Here is a 25,171-nt window from a genome sequence, read left to right as displayed (position 1 = left end):
CACGTTATGTTTGAGAAGCTGCAAAAGACTTCTCAAGTGGAATGTACAAAACATGGTGACATTAATTTTTAAGTAAATATAATGGGCGATATATTGCGTCACCAAAAATGATTGAGGTCATGTACATATATTGCGCGATAAGTCGATATATTGATTATTGCGACAGGCCTAAGAGGACACTGACAACACACTTACATTGGGTATGAAACCAAGTCTCTGCTTTCGTATTTGGCCATTTTATAAGAAATTCAAACCATAAATACTGTTTTGTGGCTCTTTAATGTGTCGTGACAGATCACTGTAGCACCTCAGTTCAAGCGGCATGTGAACCGATCATCTCTTCCTCTTTACTAGTTATAGCATGAAATAAACATCAGAAAGTGTCTTGTTTTAATGGCGGAAAGATGTCAATACACACCATTTTTCAAGGTTAAGTTGAAGTTGAAGTTTTTTTATTATTTAACCAGCGCTAATCTACTCTCCTGTTTTTTTTGTTTGTCAGACAAAATGGCAGATTCACCGTTATAATTGGTCAGATCGCCTGTCAATCAAACTCCTGGTGAATGGTCAATTGTACTAAAAATGGAAAAGTTTTTCCTTCGGCTTATTTAAAAGTTTCACGCACACGTGACAGTGTTCCCCATTCAAGAATCCGCAAAAACGGCTAAAACCGCTGTATTATGCATGCCAGGCGTTGGCGATGTGACTTTGTGTTCACAGACTGAACACGTTATATGTATACGCATGATGTCACCAGTTTCACAAATCACATTTTTATAGTTTATATAGAGACAATAACAATATTGATTTCAAAAACTTCAAAAACCCGTTTTTCAAAGTTTGCATTTTCAGGCCCCAAAACGCTGTTGCCGTGTCAATGAACGGCCAAAACGCATCTGTTTTTAGTTGAACATGTTTTTTGTTTTACATTTTGGGTTTTTGTTTTACATTTTCTGAAATAGTTGTTAGCTCATTGCTAGGGTCTTGCTTTGGTTTTCTGGGTGGTTGCTGGGGTGTTGCTAGGTGGTTTCTAGGGTGCTTACGTCACCAATCATAGGTGGTTTCTGTAGTGTTTTGGTGGTTTTCTTACTAGCCCAGTGTTTCTAAGGTGTTTGTTACTTTCTGCAAAACAAAAACCAAATGAAACAAACAAAAAAACTAAAACTAAAATCAAAACAAACACCTTTCAGAATTATGTCTAATCAGCTGAAAAAGTAATCGCTAGGCAAGTTACACACAGAAGTCTAATACTGTACTAACAATCAATGCTGGGTGAAAAAACTTTGGCCTCGACTTGGCGTTTGGTTGTCTGAGGTTAAGAGGTCGTGGTTAGGGTTAGAATGAGGTCAGATAAACTAAATATGGAGCGTCAGCCTGTTTCAAGTTGAGATCTACAGACCAAGTTCATTGGAGTTGTAAAACTGATTATTTTGGCTAAGGATAATAGCTATGAACATTGAACACATGTAAAATATTAAGCAATGAACACACACAAACAGTGCAGAATGGTTGGGGAATTCCATTCTATACAAAACATGGCTTGTCGAAGCTGTCAGCAGTGGCATATTAAGGCCAACAAATGTGTTTATCTGCAGGCTATGTCTAGGTTAACGGTACTGATCGAGTTAGAGCTTAGACCGCAGTGCTCGAGGCAGACAATATCTGTTCTCTTTCTCGCCCCCATTTCACCTCTGCCTCAAGTTCTCTCGCTCACCTTTTTAACATGGGTAAATATCACTGTTGACTCTGTTTGCCTGCAGATACCATGATCAATCCATGTCTGTCAATACTGAGAACAACCGGTCATAACGGTGGAGTTAACGTGTGTTCTGCTCTATTGATTCATGCTAATGTATTCAAGAATTGTTCCATGTTTTTATCCTCCTAGACTTTCTAAGCCTTTTATGCTATCTGTTTGCTCAAACTGTGCAAGTCTACGGCTTTGAAAAGAATGTTTAAAGCCAAATATGGTTTTAAAGGTTTTCCAGCTGAGTGGCCAAAACTCTAAATTGTCAAAGGAAAGAGGTTGGTTAAAAAGGAAAAGAAAGGAAACATTGGCGTAATGGAGTAGACAGGTCCTTCCTGTGTTCTTTTATATACAAATGTGAATTTGATTTTCCAAATGAGGCTTACTTTAGTCTACATGTTTGTGTTCACTTGGATGCCTCCAAATTACTTTTGGTTTTGGCTTTTCTACATTAAGTCTGCATGGTTACAGAAGAAATGACCAAAATACGAACGATTTAAAACTATATAGTAGCTGAGTTTAGTTTAGGGTAAATAAATCATAAATAACCCCAAAATCAAAAGAAATTAAAGGGATTGTTCACCCAAAAATGAAAATTCTATCATTAATTACTCACCCTCATGTCGTTCCAAACCCATAAGACCTTCGTTCATCTTCAGAACACAATTTAATATATTTTTGATGAAATCCGAGAGCTTTCTGACCCTCCATAGACAGCAATGTTGGGCAGTAATGCATTACTTGGTAACACGTTACTGTAATTTGATTACTTTTGTAGTAACTGAGTAATTTAAAGCGTTATAATTTCCAAAATAGTAATTAGATTATAGTTCCAAGCCGAGGTCTCTGTGCGTTACCTTATTGCTGACAGAATGCAGTGTTTTATCATTTAGAGGGTGGAGCACATGCAGCGTCCTCTACCTGAGACCTAATTTGACTGGTTAAACACCTGTGAGGCGGATACTACCAACGAAAAACTCAGCATGGAGAGAACAAAGTATGCGTTTTGTAGCTGTGCATAGAGACTCGTATGTGTTCGGGATGCGGGAGAATAAAATCATTCTCGGGACTCCCGCAAAATAGAAATATCTAAACTAGGGCTGTCAGTCGATTAAAATTTTTTAAATTAATTACATGATGTTTCGATTAATTAATCTAATTAAATCGCAAAATAAATTTGACTGTGAAAATACCCACAAAAGATTATTTAAAGCAATTTTTGTGTTAAATGAGAAAGTATCAAGTAGACATTACAAATTGTAGCTTTAGAAAGAAATATTTCTAAAAATACTTTCTAGAAATACTTGATTCAACATAAAAATGTATTACACAAACATTTAGGCTACAACGGCCTAACATAAGCTATGGAACATAAAAGAAGATAATTTGAGAAACATATCAGTAACCTCTATGTTTTGTTCATACAATGGAAGTCATTGGTAACCAAAACAGCTTCGTACCAACAGCCTTCAAAATACCTTATTTTATGTTCCACAAAAGAAAGGTTTGAAACGACATGAGGGTGAGTAAATTATGACAGAATTAACATTTTTTGGGTGAACTATCCCTTTAATGTTTTTATTTTTGTTATTATTATTATTATTTGAATGAAATGATACTCTAAATAACAAACTAAATCTGTCAGGAGGTGGCCTGAAATGTCATTCATTCATTCGATTAGTTCAAACGGCTGATTCATTTCATGCAGGAATGAAGTAAATGGCTCTCTTTATTGTGGCCTTTGAATCATTGGTTCAGAAACTAAACACTGCTGTGTTGCTCACACACGCATAACAGTTCTGTTGTGGCTTTAAAAGTAATATGTTCTCTGCAAAATTGAGCAAAAACACATAGTATTGTCTTTAAAATATAACACAATATTAACTTCTTATTTACTGAACTGTTGTATAAAATCACATTTAAGCTTGTGATATTCAGGACAAAATCAGCACTCCTGTGATATTGCTCTCGCTGCTCGTGTGATATATAGAAATATGAGACAAAACTCATACGGAGTCATTTTTTGCACCAATATCTTGAATTTTAGGGCATAACTGCATTTATGGACTTGTTGCCCTGCATCATATTTGTCAACAGTCAACTGTATGGACTGTAAGATGACGTACAGGTCTGGGGGCGGGGCCAGTGCGTTAACTGCATTAAAATATTTTAATTGCGTTATTTTTTCATAACTAATTAAGCTAACGCGTTAAACTGGCAGCCCTAATCTAAACATAAAATATCTAAAAACAAATAAACTGTTTTCTATATAAATTTTCTATTGCATAAAAGCAACAAGAACAACTAATATAACATAAAAACGATTAACAGGCGCAAGCATAGGCAGAGTTTCTATTTATAACACGTGTTTGCAGCATTGAGCAATGTTGATTTCTGGAACGTAATGGCCAATCAGAGAATCTACTCACCACTCAAAACACAGGAGCTCCTGTGCAGTGCTGAAATTTGCGTGCTCACGAATCCTCTCATTATAACACACGAATTGTAGAAAGACTATATATTATAAAAGAACTTTGTGAGAACCATTCTGCCATGCCAAACCATGTACGCAGCAGCAGCACATGCTTGCATTTAGTTAAAAATAAAAGTGGTTTGTGAATGTTGATGCTTTAATAGCAAATATTTATCGGGAGTGTTTATGCTGGCATGTTGTGGCTAGGTGACACAAAACTTACTTTTTCATGTAAATTTCATGAATTTTGAATGTACAGATGTATAGAAAACAGTAACATAACTAATGTAACTAATTACTTTGGAAATAAAGTAATCAGAAAAGTAACTTGATTACTTTTAAAAGGAGTAATCAGTAATTTAATTACATTTTCAGAGTAACTTGCCCAACACTGATAGACAGCAACGCAACTGAAACGTTCCAAGGCCCAGAAAGGTAGTAAGGACATCGTTAAAATATTCCATGTGACATCAGTGGTTCAACCATAATTTTATGAAGCTACCAGAATACTTTTTGTGCGCAAAGAACACGAGTGAGTAATTATTGACAAAATTTTCATTTCAGATTTTTTTTGGGGGGGATTTTGGGATAAAATGACAATTTTCGTGAGATTCACCTCAGTCTTTCCATTGTCACTGTTTTAGATAATTTAGCACGCAACACTCTGTGCGTGCATGTTTATGTATAAGCGAGGGGTGCCTCATGTTAAGGTGAAGGGTCACAGGGGGCCCAAGGGGATCGGTGACAGGTGAAGATGTGGTCATGTGCTAATTGGGGCAAAGCAGCCATTAGCATGATGGGTAGGTTAACGTGTAAAGTTACAGCTCCTGTGGGGAACCCTGTGCGGTGCCAGAGAAATACAGCACTGTAACAGAGCCCGATCTGACGCAGAGAGATACGGACGATCTAAGACTGCTGATAAACTTCAATGCTGCCAAGAGAGCTACTCCATCTGAACTCCGTGCTAATATTATGCTATCTGAAGCAGGAATCTGACAGAACTGTAAAATGTATTACCAATAAATGTGAATTAAAGCCCAATCATTTCGAATCGTATTTAAACAGGAAGCATTTCTTTTCCTTGCAGACTTTCTAAGTGACCTGCCTTGTCCTCTGTTGACTTCAACAATTTCATTTGTAAAGTTGAATTATCCATTTTCTTAGTAAGCTGAAAATAATAAGCCTTTTTTTTTTTTTGCATTGCATGCTTTGTGAATGTTTGTGAGGGTTCATGTGACATAGTTCAAAAGCATTATTATTTATCATTATTTGTATTAATGAATAATAAACAATTAAAAATTATAATTCAATATTAAATAATTTTATTAATTAAAACTTCAATAAAAAAAATTTCAGGAAACCTTTTATTTTATTAAATTTTTTTTACAATTTTAGAAATTTAATTTAAAAAAATTATATAAATTTAAAGCTCTGTTTTTATATTCCATTTTGTTTTTGAGAATCTTGCTTGGGTACTAAAGGTACTAAATCATTTCTTATTAAAGTTTATTATTATTAAATTATGTATTTTAAGGAAACTAATTTCGTTAAGAGTATAACACTCAAAATATGCCACAAACAAGGGCTGTAGTATCAGTTTTATGACACTTTTGTGCACTATGAATATGCAAATTGGGACTCACACATGGAGCGCTATCAAATTTTTCTTCCACCATGTACAAGAGAACCATTGTAACAATATTGTCGAAAAAGCTCTTCTCTGACTGGCGACCCCAGAGGACAGATGTGTTGAAGGATTTAAGGGCAAAATGGCAGCCCAGCTAATACAAATTGACGCAGTCAGTTGCCAACAGTGCTGTCAGTGTGAAATGCAATGCATGCATTGCAATGCATACTCCCCTCTGCCAGTATTTATAAATGCGTATTGAATGAGAATGCTAGTGTATTTGTGTATGTGTGAGTGTGTATGTGTGCATTCTAGAGGCCGGAGGAATTTGGCTAATGTCAAGAGGACAGACTGTTTGACGACTCTGTCGCATGTTACACTACAGTCTGGGTGGTCGAGATTCGTTGAGCGCATCTCAACCTGCTTCCTGTGTTCACATGATCATCCTAAAATCAAAGTTTTTCACAGTGTCTGTAGAAAATATAAAAGAAAAATCAAAGCCATAATGGTTGCCAGGGTGTTTTGGGAGATTTCTAGGCACTGTTATTTTAGTATTATTTATGCTATTATAGTATTTAGCCTTTATTTTTATATTTTCAGTTTTCATTTTAAATTTTATTTTTTTTAATTGTGATTATCTTATTTTAGTATTTAGATTCAATTTTAGATTTAGATTGAATAATTTTAGTACTTCAAGTTATTTCAATTTTTTCCCAGTTTTATTTCAGCTTTATTTCAATTACTGAAAAAAAAATTAGCAGTTTTAGTTAAGGTAGTTGATATGTTTTTATTTTTTTACTGGTCCAAGTCTCTATGATATGATGTCTACAGGATTTTTCAATGTTTCATTATGAACCAGGCAATTATCATGATAGTTACTGATTATAAAACTAATAATTTTCAATGTGAAAATTATTTAGATTTTATTTTTATATTTTTCAGTTTTCATTTTAAAACTGAAAACTTATTTTTTAGTATTTTTATGTGCTTTTGTCATTTTTATTATTTTTTTTTCTGTTTTTATTAGTATTTAGACGGGGGGTGAACAAAGGCCTTCTGTAGCTAATCGATGCGTTTTTGTAAGAAAAATATCCATATTTAATACGTAATAATCACTTGAATCTAGCTTGCGCTCACTGTTGTAAACAGAAGCAGTTCCGGGGGAATGACGTATGAGGTCGGAGTTGCGCATGCGCCGCTCAGAAGTGACGAACGTGGAAGCGCAGGGGAGAGATCAAAACAAAACAACGGTCACTAATTAGAAGTACAAAACGAGGATTTGTAAAGAAGAATGTCGGAGGATTTCGATATAAGCCAAGAGGAGACTGGTTTTCCTTTGCTAAAGTAAGGAAACTTTGCTTCCTTTGCTCCTGTTAACAAACGTTGGTTTTCACGACTCACCAGCACATGCACAGCACTGACCTCATACGTCATCAGCCCAGAGCTGCTTCAGTGTACAATTGTTGGCGCAAGCTACATTAAAGTGATTATTACGTTTTGAATATGGATATTTTTCTAACAAAAACGCATCGATTCGCTACAGGAGGCCTTTGTTCACCCCCCGGAGCCGTGTGAGACACTTTTTTTTAATGGAGGGGCACTTTTTATTTCACTTCTTTTGGACTGAAGCATGCAACACCCGCTGAGTGGCATTAAACAGCTTGAAAGATCAAAGACTATTTTTTATATAACCCCGACCGGATTCTTCTGAAAGAAGAAAGTCATATACACCTAGGATGCCTTGAGGGTGAGTAATTTATGGCCTAATTTTTATTTTTGGGTGAACTAACCCTTTAAGCTTAAAGGTTTGAAAAACTGTAATCCTAATTATGATTATAACCCTAATGGTACTTTAGCAGGTACCAATCATTTGGTCTTACAACATGACAGATCATGCCACTGAACCAGGGCCAAAGATATTGTGAGCTTTAATGAGGATGACATATACGGTTGCCTGGACAGAGGCTTTGAGTCTACAAGTATGTGTGAAATCACTTACACATCACATTATGTGAGTTTAACCATGCAGAACCAAACCAAAGAACCATGTTATTGTCTACACAGCGGCAGCTTTTGAAAGGGGTTTAAAGTCATGTCTTGAAGGCCAGAGGCACTCCATCTTCATGAAGAACATGAGTTCTGGGTACTCCAGCAACACTGGCACCAGTAGCGTTCTGAATGAATGGGACATTGCCTTTATATTTGCATACAGTTAATTTATGCACACCAGCTTTTAGCTTTCGGGTGATGAGAGTAAAGTTAACAAAAGCTGAGGCTGTAATTGGAGCTCAAGCCTGTACAGCAAAGTTAATGGAGCCTGGAAAACTTTGGCTCGAGTTTTGAACTGCAATTAGTGTCTCTCAGCAGGTTCATGCAATCGTTTGTCCACATGGTGTTGGTTGTGTTATAGACCTGATAATCCTTTGACATTCTGAGAGTGCGTATGCTTACATATGCAGATTTACATCAGAGTTGTCCTAAAATGCACTATGTATATATGCAAGTTTTTTTTTTTTCCAATTGTTGGATTCAAAATGTTTACATAACATTGTATTCTTACTGACTATTTTTATATGCATGATTAATAAGATAAATAAATAATTTATTTATGAATTAAAAATATATATTAGGGCTGTCAAGGAATTTAAATAAAATAAAGTCTAAATATAAATATAAATCTAAATAACTGCACCCAACATTAAAATGTTTCACAAAACGTAACAAAATTATATTTTCAGATTCAATCTCAATGCATCTTAAAGGGGTCATGAGAAATCAAATTTGCCTTGATCTTTTGGCATATAAGAGTTTCATAGCTTAAAACAGCCTCATTTTAAACAAAGCATTTATTTAATCAAGCTCCAAAAATGGCTCGTTTCGGATCCGAGGGACAAGGTGTCGTCCCCTGGGCACAGTCGTTTGCATAAACACTGTCACCAGAGCAAGACATTGACAAGTAGTGATCTTCTCACCATAGGCCCCGCCCACTGGCATTCACTCTCTTAACGGCTCTTGATCATGCTAAAGGCGTGTGTCGCGTTGCGTCAAAAGCAAATAGAAATTACAATCACTGTAATCTTGTCTACACTGGATACAGTATACAGATGCGCTTTCGCTTTCTGACACGGTCCACGCGCTTGAGTCTGTCTTCAATAGGACAAATGGAGTGAAAGAACGTTCGCTTTGACGTGTTTGGTTTAAACAGCTCGTTTGCGTCTTTGTACAGATATCAGAATATTCCCAGCGTAAGGAAAAAGTGGATAGCTTATTTTTAATTAGGGATGCACCGAATGTTCGGCAACTGAAATTATTTGGCCGAAAATAGCAAGAAAAGCTGTAAGTGAAAAGACCGAATAGTATGTACTGAACAATGACGTGACGCGATCAAATAGAAGCGCGCACTAATGCAGCAAACATGTCGCCAGTGTGGAAGCATTTATGGGTGCATTCACACTTGTAGTTCGGTTCTCTTGGTTCGTTTGGTCCGGACCAAAAAAGAAAACGATACATTTGGTCCTGGTCCGCTGAGCGTTCACACTGGCATTTTTGACAGCGAACCTAAAGATACCGAACCTAAAGGCACAGTGATACGTTCACAACCTGATTGGTCGGGTTGAATGATATATATTTCGTGACAGAACTCACCGAACACCCCAAACAAAAGCTGTGTTTGACTTAAAGCGGTGCTGCACAGACCAGAAGTATGACATCAAAGTACCCATTCAGCGATCGGTCTGCTCAGCGCCGCTTTAAGTTGAACACACATAATGCCGTCTGCTGGACTAAGCGCGCTCATTGCTGCGTGTACTTATGATTTTATTTACACCACCTGCGAACTCACGAAGAGCTCATAAAAGGCACTTTACCTCCTCGTTGCTCCACGTTTACAAGGCATGTGACAATGCGGTATGTGCTACAAACAGCTTCCTAAATGCGTAATCATTTATAATTCTGCTGTTGTCAACAAAAAGAAGCACTGAGGTCTTTCTGTGCTTTGTTGGTATAATGGCTGCTAGAATGTTAAAAAATGTTTAGAGTTAAGTAAATAAAATTAAAAATTAATAAATGAAGTAAAACAAATTTTGTAATTGATTTTTTTTGTTAAATTAACTCAAAAGTAAAAGCAAGACAAAACAGTAAAAAAAACACATTTTGACTATTTCATTTATGCAATGGTAAAAAAAAAAAATGGGCAAAATACATGGGAAAATAAATGCGAAAAACCCTGTTCGGTATTTGGCCCTCGTCCCAGTGTTTCATTTTGTTCAGTTTCGGCTTCGGCCAGGAATTTTCATTTCGGTGCATCCCTATTTTTAATGGCACCCCAGATCGTGTCAGAGGATTGATCGGAGTATTTTGTTTTGTAAATGAGGCACAGTGTCATGGAGAGTTCACAAAGAAACATTTGCTGAAAGATGAAGCGGTACTAGATCTGACTGCAGCTGCATCACAAACCGTAAGTAAATTATTTCATAATGCTTTGTCTGGAAATTACCGTTTTTTTATCATGTTGTCAAAACACTCACATGCAATAGTGAGGGGTGGGGCATTGATACGGTTTCCTATGCAATGACGTTAGCCAATTATAACAGTGGCAGATTCCTGACAAGCCTTAAAGGACCCGCCCCTTAAAACAGGTCATTTTAGACAGAGGGTATATATTTATAATATATTCCATATATTTATTTGTTTTTTGTGCAAAACCTTTAACATTATAAGTATACCTCAAGGAACATATTAAAATAATTTAAAAAAAAATCCATGTCATGACCCCTTTAATGCAGAAACAAGGTCGTTCAAAATAATTTTAAGCATACAGACTGGTTAAATATGTTACGGCTGCCAGTCTGATTGATTTAGTTTGTTGTACTTTCAAATTACATGGAAAATCTGAGCTCAGGTCTGAAATCAGTTGTAGTGATTGTAATCTGAAAGCAGGCTGATTTTTGGTTAAAGCATTGGCAGCCAAGACAGCGGCGCATGTAGCGCTTCAGAGTGAAATTAGTGGGCAACCTAAACCAGACATTTGGCATCATGACTTTAAAATCAATCCAGCTTCTCTTGTAAAAGAGCTTAGCTGATACAAATCTGTTTTTATGATCTCTCCAAGAGCAAACATGTTCCTTGTAACAGACTGATGGTATTCTGTTAGCCAGCTCTAAGAAGCTGATGATATTCTCACCAGGCCAATTCACATTCCATTTAATGCATTTAACAGATGAGAGCATTAGAATGAATCAGATTTTTTGATAAAAGAGCTTAAAATTAAACAGATGTGCAGTCACATTTAACAATGTTCAGCGAATTTTTCGAATTTTCAGTAATTTCCATGCAATCAGGAATTTTATGTCAAGGCGAAATATTTCCCCACACATTTTCTGCACTAGGTTTGAGTTAGTCATATAAATGGCCTTATGGGATATTGTCTCCCATAGGCCACTGTATATCCCAGAACTAGCCATCAAAATATTATTTATTCAAGAACAATTCTACAATTGTCTAATAAAGCTACATTCATTGGAATGTAACAGCTGATATTTTTATTTGGTTTATTTGACAGGAATTATTTACTTAATTTTATCTCGGTTTAAGCATCCATCAAGTTTTGTCATTGTAGTATAGTGGATTCATGAACAAAGCAAAGCATTGACAACAATGGGCTGGTAATGGGCTTAGCAAAAAATATGGATTATTTGATCCGTGTCAAGGTGAATGTTTACTCATTAAACTCTTAAACCTACCAGCGTTTCTCTAATCTTGTAACCTTGTGCCCTGTACATCCAGTATGGATTTCTCTGGAAGCTTCTCTTTTATAATCAAATGTGGTCTTGCATGTCTTGATGGTCTCCTCTGAGCAGATCGAGACCCATAGCCCTCTCGTGCTGTTTAATAATGAATGTTTAAGAAGTTTCTTAGCACAAAAAGGCTTTGTTCCAGTTCTGCTCCACTGCACTGTATAAATGAAAACAAAAAGGTTGTGAGTGGAATGAGGAAGAGGAGACTCATCTATAACAAGATAGCATGGTTGAGGTTCGCAGTGCATCTCTTGGTTGGCTGCTCAAAGCTTGCTCACATTAAAAGGTCTGAAAAAGATCATCTTTTTCATATTGCTAATTGTACTGGGTTTATTATAAGTTAGTTTTGATGCCAGTGACCCTTAAAGGGGTCCTATTATGCTTTTTCCCATATTGCGATATTTACATTTGCGATATTTCGATCATTTCGATATATCGTGCAGCCCTAGTTACAATCATCCGGGTTTAAATCTCGCTCAAACTGATTTGATATTGATGCAATATTTACACTGAAGTTTGCAGGCGGCTATGGTAAGGGGCATGACATTTCCCGACCAGGCGCCGAGTGGTGCCAATCACAGCACAGTGGACCCAGCTAACCAATCACAACACACACTGGCACAGCTAACCAATTACAGCACTTTTTGTATTTCAGAAGGCGGGCCTTCATTTGATACAGGAACTATTCGAGCCGTTCATGCCAGACTGGGGAGAGAGGTGTTGTAATAATGTAAAATATGTGAAAAATAATGTGTTTTTCGAACAACCTAGTATGAGAGCCTGTTCTAGTACACCCCCAAAACAAAATTACTTTGTAAAAGAACATAATAGGACCCCTTTAAATCTAAAATAGGCAGCTACTTTTGTTGTAATATTGTAAAATATTAAAATTTCAATGACTGTTTTCTATTTAATATATTTTAAATTTTAATTTCTTCCTGATGGTCATTACTCCAGACTTAAAATTATTGTTTAATTCTCTAGTATTCTCTAGTAAAATCATTCTAAAAATAATGTAAAAAAAAAAAAAAAATCTGACCCAAACTTTTGAACAGCAGTGTATTTTCATATAAAGACCCAATCTGAAATATTGAAAAGTGTGTTCTTAAAAAACACACAATAAATAAATAAATAAATAAATAAATGTCATTGTAAAAACAAAGCAAAGGATTCAAATGTTATCTTGAAAATATTTATTGTTATTTTATCCACTATAAGAAATTAAATATTAGATTAGTATTTATTTGATTTTCAAAATAAATCTAGTTCCAAATTGGCTTCATTAGCTACATACTACACCGCGTACATAATTATTTGGCACGTTGATATTCTGATGATATTTTTTCCAAGCACATTTGACCAATTCCAAACCACATCAGTCTTAATAACTACTATTAATTTTGTATTTAATAATTTTTAATTGATATATAATTGTCCATGAAGGCTGGAAGTGAAAAACTCCATTATATCCAGGTGTGCAGAATTATTAGGCATGTTTTCTTTTACAGATAAAATGAGCCAAAAAAAGAGGTTTAACTCTTTTATTAAATCCCCATGAGAAATATTCAAAACTAATGCAATACAGAAATTGCAAAGTTAAGACATGACCATTAGTATTACAGTACAGATTTAGTAAAATTGTTAGCATATTTAAAATTAATTTAAAAGGATTAATATTAAAAATTAATACATTAAAATTCATATTTATTAATAAAATAAAAATACAAAATAATAAAAATTTATATTTAAAATTATAATTAATGAAATTATGACCTTAATTGCTTTAAGATGTTAAATTTGTGTCACACCCTTGGACGTTTTGATGCGTTTTGATCCCCCATGTGTTCTGTGTGACCTAGTTTTCCCTCATGTCTGATTATTGTCATTTGGTTCAGGTGTGTGTCATTAATTACCCTCATCAGCCCTCCTATTTAAGTTGTGTTCAGTTCACTGTTTGTCGTCCGGTCTACTAAGTCTTTACGTGTGTTCCCTGCCTGTCTGTTTTGGAATTACCCTCTTGTGGATTAATTAAAGACGGTTTGCATTGCTCATCATCTTCCTCGTGCATTTCATTCCACCGTAGCGTGACAATTTGACCTTTTTTTTTTTTTTTAAGTATCCCACATCCTCCTTTTGAAACTCTCTCCTACACATAACAACTGTTTTATACTGTTGAGTTTGAGGTGTTATTGCTACTTGCTTTCAGCAATGGAAGAGTACATGTAGTATAATGATCAAAATCAACTTTCCGGTTTTGACTACACAAGCTCATAAGCGACTTTTATCCACATATCAAATATCAATCCACTGAAGAGCTCAGGAAAAGGCCTAGACATAACACTTAAGCGGAAAACGTTCCCAGCACTTCTCCGCAATACAACCCTTCCAGAAAACCACACCATCGCTAGTTTAAAGAGCACCCTACTGGGCAAACAACACTAGCCATGTCATGGTGAATTGTATCTACAAAGCAACACCCAGCATGTCTCCTCCAGGACCAATCCTACTAGGATGTGTGACGAACATCTTTGTGTTGATCTTCCTGATTTAACCATGCAGGAATGTGGTCAAGCCCATGACTAATACAGCATGTATGTTGGGGAATATCACAAACAAAATGTATGTATTATCAAAAGCCCTCTTGACGTGATTTAGCCTGGGGTTTAAAGTTACATATCGAACTTTAAAATATGGAATATGGTTTTGATTTGCTTGACGTTGATTCATATTCATCATGTGTGCCGCTTTTGATTGTTGACAGTGAGTTTGATTGCTGGAAGCAGTCGAACTCAAAGTTTCTCTCAGATGTTTTCGTCTGGGTTGATGTCTGCCAACTTTCAACGATGTAGCACAACTATGCATTCTTCATCTTTTATCCACACTGAGATCAGGGCCCTCATCAATAGTCTCTTGACACTAGTCATGATTGGACTAAACTATGTTTTTAAATTAATAATATGCTTTAAATTGTGGTTTACCTTTACAAAAATCCTTATGTGGTTTGTAATACCCTTTCATTGATTTTCTTGAGCTGTGCGTAGATGGATCACTGACGTGATGCCCATTTTTTGAGTCTGGAGTCTGGACCCATTAATTTATTCACAAAACATAACAAATACTCAGTTTTGTGGGTGTTGAAATCTTTTTGTCGACAGTGAAGCTTCTCAAAAAACATAAATGGAAATGAACAGTAGCATTTATCTATACTTCAATAAAACATAAAATGGCGAAAAATATACAATGGAATTTTCATTCCTTCATCCAAACAAACCACCTTCCAATGCTAAACACATGAGAGAAAGTACAGGATAGTGAGTTGATAACTTGCTCAGTTTTGCATTGTCGCTGAACTCACACACTATTGCAATATATATTTAGTAACGTCACGATGGTTTATTGCAATAGTTCAATCAACAAGTAACTTACCTTTTGGATACAATATTGCCAATTATTAGCCGAATTAACTTCTGTTGTAGTCACATTTGCGAAATTTCAGACGAATTGTCAAAAAAGGTCCACTGCCCATTGTCAATAGCATAGCAGTGTATGAATCACAGCTCACACAGAAGTCAATTTTAAACCAAAACCAGCAGCTTTCTGTTGGTCAGTGCAGCAAATTGACGTGACCAAATTATACACGAGTGAAAACATTTTCATCCTCATGCAAATCTCTTGATTGCTCCGATTCCTATTGAGATGACTGGATTTCACCCACTAAATTTTGCAGAGCAATGGCAAAAGTGACCACACCTTAATGAACTTTGGAAGAAATCCATGTTTTTGAACTAATCACTTGAGTTAATAACTCCATAAATCACTCATATTTTTTGTCCCTAAATAAATCTGTATTTTGTACAGTATTGATGCAAACCTCCAGAAGAATAACTGAAAATCCCTACCACTAATGCTTTTACACAAGAAAGCAACACTGGGACAAGAATGCTGGCCATCATTTTAAACTGGATTTTTCGTTTTTATTGTTATGCACATTCTTATTAGTCATTGACCCAAATATATTATGTAATCCTATTTGTCATACTGCAATATCACATGGCATATGAAAACACTGCCTTTTCAAAAGCATTCAGACCCTAATTAAGTTTCATTTTGATGAAGCTGTCAAGCTTCTCTTGCAGTATGATGCAATCAGTGTTGCTCTGTGAGGTGCACCCTTCAGCTTGGGAGAAAGTTCGTGATTCCAAACACAGGGCCAAATTAACACTGCAGTGGCTCATCAACAAAAAGATGAATGTTCTCTACTGATGCCATGTCGCAGTCAAAGCCTTGATCCCAGTCCAACTGGCCTGACACAATTTGGAAAACTGCATTGCGTAAGCACCATCCAACTAACTCAATCTACCTAAAGTGAATCTGCCTAGAAAAAAAATGTGTAATGTAAAAATAATAAAATTTGAGTTTTGAATACTTGTGCAAAAGCATCCTTCAGTTTTATATTTGTTAATTTCAGTGTAGGATTAGTAATTCAGACAATTTTTTTAAACGCACACCTCTTGTTGCTGTTACTTCTCAATATACATACTATATATAATAAATCAATTACAAGATTGGAATTACAGTCTTCACTATGTTAGTCACTCAAAAGTATAAACTTTCACATCTCCACTGAAGTGTTAAGTTTTAGTGCACAGTATGTTCTCCCTGTCTGCCCTCACTGAGAAATGCGCTAAGTGACCTTTGAACTTAAGTCAAATATTATTTTACATTTAGCATAAATTAGATAAACGTTCTGTTGTATCCCCTTCGTGGAAACCCCAAATATGAAATAAACTACATAATTTTCCCTAATCGCATTATTAGCAGGTGTGATGGCACCTGTCAGTTGGGAATGTTGACTTAGATGTGTGTCTTAATAACTCCAAGTATGATTCTTGTTTTCAGGGCTCAGGGGTCAGGACAGGCGGACATAAAACACCACAGAATCCTCCTGAGAGGCGGAACGTGTGTCCGTTTATCTGTGGGGTGGGAAGGTCTTGTGAACGTTTCCCACTGTGCTGTCTTTTACTTTCCCACATGAAGACTAACAAACACTGCTTCAAATTCACATTAGGAATTATTATAGAACGAAAGAAAATATTAAAATGTCATATTCAACACAATGGAACAACACAAACATAAACAGTTTGAGGTTAATCATTGTTTAACCTAACACACTCAAACTAAACCTTTATTTACTCTACTGTTTAAAATTTGGTAAGTAAAAAATCTTTTTTTTTATAGAAATTAATCAATTGTACTCGGCAAGGATGCATGAAATTGATCAAAAGTGAGAGTAAAGACATTTATAATGTTATAAAAGCTGCCTTTATGAAGAATTTAACATCTGGGAAATATTTTGTGCCGCACAGACGTCAAGAAAGAAACTTAACCTTAAGTTACTTTTAAACGTTTGAGCAACACAGCATTTTCATATTAGACAGAACCTGAAACAGAAGCTGAAAAGTGCTGAAATGAAAGGCTCACCTAACAAAGCAATTTTCCAAAAAGGAAATCTTTATGAAAGTCTTTAAATGGCATGAGTCTGCTGAATGGGGTGAAATGGGATTTTGTGATTTCTGTCTGAGGTTACAGAAGCTGCATGTTTCTAATTAGTCTACTGAAACCTAACCAGAAGTGGGATTTCTCTCTTTCGCTCCCTCTTTTGAGGCATTTTATTTCATACTTATTTCCTCATATGCTTCCTCTACTGTTTCTTCTGCAACGTTATGTCTTCATTCCCCTCCGTCTAATTCTCATGCACTCATTTCAATTTTGCCCTGATGAGTTCTTTGAGCAGTAATAATGCCACTCTTATCTTACTGAGATGCTATCGGTGGCGCTTTGAAGCCTGGCTGATGTAATCTGTTGCCCTCTGCACATCTCTTTATTAAAGCTACGTTAGAATGATGAGTTTGACAAGGCCTTCTCCACCAATATAATCCCATAATAGTCTGGTGAGACATGCTGTCTACTGTCAATGTTGTTCAGAGAGCCTGGGGTGATCTTCACCTCGTCTTGTGAGCTAGTCCCTTTAAATCTATAGAATAATTAGATTGTCTTTTAAATGACTGAATTTTAAATTTTAAATTTTTAAACATTTTAAATTTTAAATGTAAAATTTTATTTAGAATTTTAAGTAGAAAAAAAAAGGAAATATATATGTTTTTAAATGATTTTATACATATATGCAACAGTTTTTTTCTGCTACTCAAATCTGATTGGCTGAAAGCCTCTTCCAGGAGTGTGATATTCTAGCGATAACAGAACTCCAACCATTTCACCGTTTGTATCACTCCGCTTGTGGTATTTCTCACAAAGAGTGTCATGATGGATGCCCAACTTCACTATAATTTTATAAATAATACTGCTTTTGTGTCACGGAATGTAGTTTCAAGAGTTTTTTAGGTGAGAATGTAGTTGTTTTGACTTCAAATATGCGGTTTGTTAATAAAGATAACGTCTATTTGAAAATTTGCTTAGACGTTTTCGGAGAGATTTTATACTCTACATAATACTAAGAGCTTTTATTGCAGTAATTCAATAAGCTTTCAAGGAAGCAATTCAATGTCCCTTTGTTACTAGTTCTAAAGTGACGTTTTCGAATTCGAAATGGAAGCTTGGGCTCAGCTGTTAAATGGTCAAGATTTGAATCCGTGGTGGAAGGAAGTAGTTCCCTACAAAAGAGGGTTTTTAAAGATACCAACAATATTACACGAGTAGCAGTGTGATATGGCTGTATATCGCCATATGCACTGCTACTTGTGTGATATTGCTGGTAATATTTAATTTAAGAATTTATTAAATAATGTATTTAACATTATATCTTTGAAATGCCACCAGCAGAAATGTGTGCTTAATTTATATTTAGTTATATTTAATGCATTAATTTTCATTTAATGAACAATGGTGGAAGATGGTGGCATTTCTGAGAATGCCCTAATTAATCAATATATTATATTCAATATTAGAGGCTAATTTTGATGTTAATATATATATATTTTTTTATAACATTTTCTGAAAACAATTTGATGGAAATTTTATTGTGCTGTATGGCAAAATGAATATCAATTTAATGGTTGCCATCGTTTTGACAGAACTGAAGTATGACAAATCTCTAAACATTAGATACAAAATATTGTACATTGATTAATAACATATTTTAATATATGCTAATGTATGTTAAACTGTAATGTTTTAAATATATCTTAGAATGGTTTTATTATTATAAATTCTTGAATTCTTGCACAACCCTGCTTTGGATGTGCTGGTTTGAATGGGAAGCCATGGATGGAGTTATTTGTCCTGGGATCCATTAAGAAAGGAGGGAATTGCAGGTTTTGTGTTTATAGGCAGCTTGGTGAATATACAAACCTATTTGGCAGGTACTTTACTCAGACTTCTCTTTATTCGAGGATGAAAAGCAGAAACGTGAAAAGAAAGTGGCTGTAGATAAGAGAAATGTGACTTTCATTGGGACTAGTGGGAGTTATCCGGTCATTGAAGAGAAAAATAAGAAGGGATGGTTTTAGAATGAGTGTTAAAAAGGATAAAGACTTAGAGGAGGGTATCAATGTGGCCTCCACTTCTCTATACATTAGTGAATGACTAATGAGAAACAACAATGAATATTCATGAGTTTGGGCTTCGTTAGAGAGACTTTGATGGTATGGTGAAGGGCCTTACGCCTTTGTATACGTATGAGAGCATGTGTGTGTGTGTGTGTGTTTTGGAATAAGACTGGGGTTCAGCAAGTAAAAACCAAAACCACAAATGCAAAGAACATGTTTGTGTTTGCATTACAGAATTACAGAAAATCCAGTCCTTTGAGCACTACACTTTGTCTGAGAAAGCCATGGACTATAGGATCCTCTTCATGGACGAAGATCAAGACCGTATGTACGTGGGCTGCAAAGACCATGTACTCTCGATGGACATCAACAACATCAGCCAGACCCCGCTGAAGGTAAGAGAGCAGTCAAAACCTCTCTACTGTATATCAATTTGAAATGTAGCACAACAGTTTTAGAAACCAATGGTGACCATATTTCTTTCCTTCACATTTGACTAATGGGAGAGTTGAAGTTTGGTTAAACTGTTGGCTTTTGAGGTGACAGCTTGAACACAACTGGCAAAAATTATGGAAGTTAATCTTTCCTCTTCCAGCTAAGGCTGGCAAAACTTCAGAGATTCATTACATTCCTGTGCATTTTGCTGGTCTATGCTGCCCATCTATCCTGGCGGGCTCAACCCCAATCACGAGTTCACCAGTAAAAAGCCTCACCCAAATTAGAGTACAAAACAGCATGATTTGTGTCTATTTTAAGAGCTTAAGATTGCTAAATAACTACTAGGCTTTAAGATGGTTATTTATTGTAAAAGGAAGAATTTTACAGAATGTCCAGGCTGTTCTTGCATGTGCTTATAATGAAAGGTGACAGGGGCTGTTGATGATTGATTTTGATCAATTTACTGCATCCTTGCTGAATAAAAGTATTACTTTAAAGTATATATCTGTCAGTCAAAAGAATAAAACCCTTTATATCTAATGTTCTTTTGTCCATATATTGCAATTTTCTCATTGCTCTCATTGCTATTTTTTCTCAGATCTTCTGGCCGGCATCCACTAGTAAGATCGAGGAGTGTCAGATGGCTGGCAAAGACCCCACAGTAAGAACATTGGGACTTTTAAACTCCTGGCATGTTATGGTTGGCCAGATCTTTTATGCCTCTGTTTCACTGAAAGCAGCAGCATTCTTGATTCGACTCCTATTTGTCTGTTGCTTGGTGAAGTGATCATCCAGTGAGCTGTTTTCACATGCATTATTCTCCCTACAATCACAGCAATTAATTAAACTTGTCCCAAATCAATCAAAAGAGCACCAAGCATGAGCTGATTTTAAATCAGTGTTTAGTCCTCAAATTTTAACCGACATGGCTGGATCAGGAACAGATGCATGAGTTTATTCAAAATAAAGTTTTATTATTCCAATTTCTAACAGTCATGGCTGGATCAGAAACAGATGGCTCTTGTCCCAGTGCCCATGAGCAAAAGCGGTCTCTAGATGTTGTCTGAAGCGCAGTGGGAGGTCACACCTTCTCTTTGTCATCAACTACATGTGTTAAAACAAAGTAAATGCAGGATGGACCAAAGTTCTCAACTGGCCAAAGATAAATATTTTACTTCACACCCATACCACAAATGATTATGTGCTTATGAAAAATGCACTCATTTACATGTGCACTGCACTCAGATATGAAATTAGGTATTGTATATTTTAATTGCATGTAACTGGAAAATAGGGCAAATTTAGGTAAACCCTGGCTATTTTTTTACATTGAGATGAGTGAAAATATGTCCCAATTTACTGGTCATGGCTCAATTTTAATTTACTCCACATAATGGATGTGTATAATATCAAGGTGACTCTTATAAAAAATGTCTGGGTCATATTTCACATAAAAAAAAGGATGGATGGATGGATGGATGGATGGGTGAAAATCCCACCAAGTGTCCTTGAAAGTTTTACTAAAATTCACCCAGTCCTAAATTGTATGACTACAGCGCTTTAATAACTTTACCAGTGGGGGTACAGAGTACCATGTCAAATAGTGATATATGCAGCTTTTGCAGAGTTTGCAGATCAGCCTTTCCGCACTGCTTCTGAGAAATATTTGTGTTTGAACCTTTCCGACAGTCCGTTTTCCTCTGTGTTTAAACTATAGGGTTTGTGCCACAGATTTCCTTGGACGTTTTATTTGTATCTATGGATCTGTAGCACTGCCTCTTGTCAGGTTGTCAGGTTTCCTCCCCTCACAGGGATATACCCCATCCCTCTCCCCTGACAGGACCTGTAGCCACAGGAGCGGCAGCGCATGACCTCACATCATCCGAATCCATCTGCATCATTTGGGAAACACTGAGGGGTTTATTTAAGAGAGCTGTAAATGATATTAGTGTTTATGGAGCGCTTTCTTGTTAATTCTGCCTGATCTGTACGTGAACCATAAGCTGTCAAGATGTCTTTTTGCCTTTGCGGAAGAAAAAGGTTACATACCATAAATCTAGTAGTGAATACAAGCCAGAAGAGGATAATGTTGATGTGCCACAGAACTATTAATGACAAACATGTGAAAGAGATCAAGGGGAGGAGTGGATGGTTGGGTGTGTGCTATTGGAAGCGCTGTTATTTTTCTGGAGTTGCTCTTGAAGGACCTGCGTGTGCGCATGCTAACCGAGAGCTCATGCAGCTGCTGTTTTGACACACTTCGCCAAGTTCCTAACTACTCCCCTGGCGCTTCTTTTCTTTCTCTACTCATCCCTCTCTCACTCTTTCTTTGGGCTGGATCATGTGTAGTCGGTTTGGCTTCCACTTTAGTTTGGGATTCCTGTATTCTAAGATAGGCCTTAAATTCCTGACCTATATAAACTTTTATTTCCTCAATTACAGGTCTGGATCAAAATAAATTGTCTTAATTTTAACTGGCATTGTCTTTTTCCGAAATAAAAGAACGGAGCGTAGCAGCTTGCTAATAGAATTATGTAGCACTAAATGACTTTAAAATTACATTAAAAGAGATTTTAGTATAACTTTTAGGAATGAAAACAATTATCTCTGTCTCTTTTGTTCTCCTCAGCATGGATGTGGAAACTTCTTACGAGTGATTCAGCCTTATAACAGGACTCATCTGTTCATCTGCGGCAGTGGAGCCTACAGCCCAGTGTGTGCATATGTTAACCGTGGCAGGCGTCCTGAGGTCAGTTTACACTCATTAATGAAAACCAGTCAGACCGTCTGATTTAGTTCAGTTTCATTTTACTACATTTGTTTCAGAATTCTAAAATGCTGGACTGAGAAATGGACAATAGGCCCATATTCTCCTCATTTCCTGGTAAAAAATGTGTTTAATCTACCGTTGAGTTGTAAAGTTCAACATCATACATCCTTTAAAAAGCTCATGACAATTTACACCAGCATGGGAATGAGGGTGGTTAGAGGTTAAAAGAGTGAAAGAAAAAAGATCAGGTGAGAAAAGATGAGATGAGGCAAGACATGCCAATCGAGAGGTGAGCAAATAAAGCCCAAATTATACTTAAGTGCGCAACACAAATTCTGTCAACAGAATAGTACTACTCTTTGTAAAAGTGCATACTTTGTATGTGCAGGTCGCACATATGCATTGAATTTTTCTGCACTAATCAATTGTTCCACAAGGTGGCAACACCGGCCCCAGGCTGTTGTTTCAAAGCAGAAAACAAAACTAAAGAGACGGAACAACAACAACAAAATAGCAGAGACTGCAACAACAACAAACGCTAGATAGTCGCACCTTTAGTTTAAAAGAGTACAAAGATATTTTTATCCGTCATAACTTCTGGAGAAAAGTAGAGCAGACACTGAACAATTCTAGAGCACGTGTCGACTGCCTGCGTTCACGCACACTACCAAATGGAGTATAATTTGAAAGGCTATGTATTCCACTGTACGCATACATTAGTGTACACATACAAAACCGTAGTATACTTCGAGCTTAAGATGAATGTGCTGAGATTAAACAAGAAGAGAAGATATATGAGATGAGAGAAGACCAGATGCGACACAATGTGAATACACAGTTAAAGGTTGAAGACAAGATAAGATTAAAATTATAATAGAAGAGAAGAATAAGAAGTAAAGGGAAGAGATATGTTGAGACAAAATGAGATAAGATGAAACAAAAGACAAGATGAGGACAGGCGGGATGAGATGAGACAAGTCGTGACATGAGATGGAAATACATAATAAAAAGTTAAAGGAGAATTAGACTAGATGAGATCAAATGAGATGAGAGAATTAACAAAATGAGAAGACGTTAGACAAGAAGAGAAGAAATAAGTGAAGAGACACAGCAAGATGAAACAAAACAAGGCAAGACAAGAGACGAGATAAGGACAGGCAAGATGAGATGAGACAAGAAAAAATTAGGACCAGATGGGATAGGATGAGAGCTGACAAGCTGTCACACGAGATGGGAATACATAAAGTTTAAAAGAGAAGAAATTTAGATGAGATGAGTAAAGTTAAACAAAATGAGGAGAGTTGGAAGATAAAATGAGGCAATAAATGAGAATTGAGAGGAGATGAGGTGAGATGAGACTAGACAAAATAAGACAAAACTAGATGAGACGAGATGAGACCAGACAAAACTAGATGAGACTAGACAAAACAAGATAAAAACTAGAAGAGACACGACAAAACTAGACGAGATGAGACAAATCTAGATGAAATGAGACAACATGAGACGAGACAAAACTAGATGAGATGAGATGAGATAAAAAAAGACAAAACTAGATGAGATGAGACAAAACAAGACAAAACTAGATGAGATGAGGTCAGATGAGACAAAACTAGACAAAACGACAAAACTAGATGACATGAGACAAAGACAAAACAAGACAAAACTAGATGAGATGAGAGTAGACGAGATGACACAAAACAAGACAAAATTAGATGAGACGAGACGAGAAAAAATGAGACAAAACTAGATGAGACGAGATGAGACCAGACAAAACTAGATGAGACTAGACAAAACAAGATAAAAACTAGAAGAGACACGACAAAACTAGACGAGATGAGACAAATCTAGATGAAATGAGACAACATGAGACGAGACAAAACTAGATTAGATGAGACAAGACGAGACAAAACAAGACAAAACTAGACGAGATGAGACGAGACAAAACTAGATGAGACAAAAAAAGACAAAACTAGATGAGATGAGATGAGACAAAACAAGACAAAACTAGATGAGATGAGGTCAGATGAGACAAGACTAGACAAAACGACAAAACTAGATGACATGAGACAAAGACAAAACTAGATGAGATGAGAGTAGACGAGATGACACAAAACAAGACAAAATTAGATGAGACGAGACGAGAAAAAATGAGACAAAACTAGATGTGACGAGGCGAGACCAGATGAGATTAGAAGCAGTCCTACTAGTCATCGGAGTCCAACAGCTTGTTTTCTATAATTCTTTTTTGTTTGAAAAGCATTTTCCTCTCTCAAACCTCCGTCTGTGTCCATCTCTCTTGGCTACACACCAGCTGGACTATTACAGAAGAAGAAAACTCTGCAATAGGGTGACCTGTAACCTTTAAAAGTGTGCGGAGTAGCTTTGTGGCAACAATGACGGGGCCACCCTGGAGTCACCATGTGATTCACATCTTTGCCTATAGTTGTGTGTGATGTAAAGAGCCAATATATTAGTTAATGAATACACTAATTTAGATCTTCTAATTTGTCCCTGTGACAAATTAGAAGATCTACCACCAGCGGCTATATGTCCTGACGGAGGCTTTCTACGTCTCTGGTTTCTCTCACTTCATGTAACTGGCCAACATCATGACACCAAAGGAGAGGATAGACTGGTCTGATAGTCGGAAACCTGGAAGCCTTCGAGCAAGTCTGTCCAACCAATCAGAAGAAAGCCAGAACCACTGCACTAATGAGTGCTAGGAAATTACTCAGAAATCTTTTTATATAGATTGG

The 25,171-nt window shown here is 36.3% G+C and overlaps 1 protein-coding gene across 1 annotated transcript in view; it reads left to right on the top strand.

Annotated features, from left to right (window-relative positions):
- Nucleotides 1-25,171, top strand: part of LOC107755880 (semaphorin-3C-like) — a 57,616-nt gene that overhangs the window by 12,359 nt on the left and 20,086 nt on the right. The window contains exons 3-5 of the mRNA XM_016572840.1: nt 19,442-19,602; nt 20,244-20,306; nt 22,275-22,394. Of these exons, the coding sequence (XP_016428326.1) occupies nt 19,442-19,602; nt 20,244-20,306; nt 22,275-22,394 (344 nt within the window). The remainder of the gene's footprint in view (nt 1-19,441; nt 19,603-20,243; nt 20,307-22,274; nt 22,395-25,171) is intronic.

The sequence above is a fragment of the Sinocyclocheilus rhinocerous genome, unplaced genomic scaffold (genome assembly GCF_001515625.1).
Source record: "Sinocyclocheilus rhinocerous isolate Xijiao unplaced genomic scaffold, SAMN03320098_v1.1 scaffold412, whole genome shotgun sequence".
Lineage (NCBI taxonomy): Eukaryota > Metazoa > Chordata > Actinopteri > Cypriniformes > Cyprinidae > Sinocyclocheilus > Sinocyclocheilus rhinocerous.
Note: the sequence above shows the minus strand (reverse complement) of the source record. Positions and strands in the feature narration are given on the sequence as shown.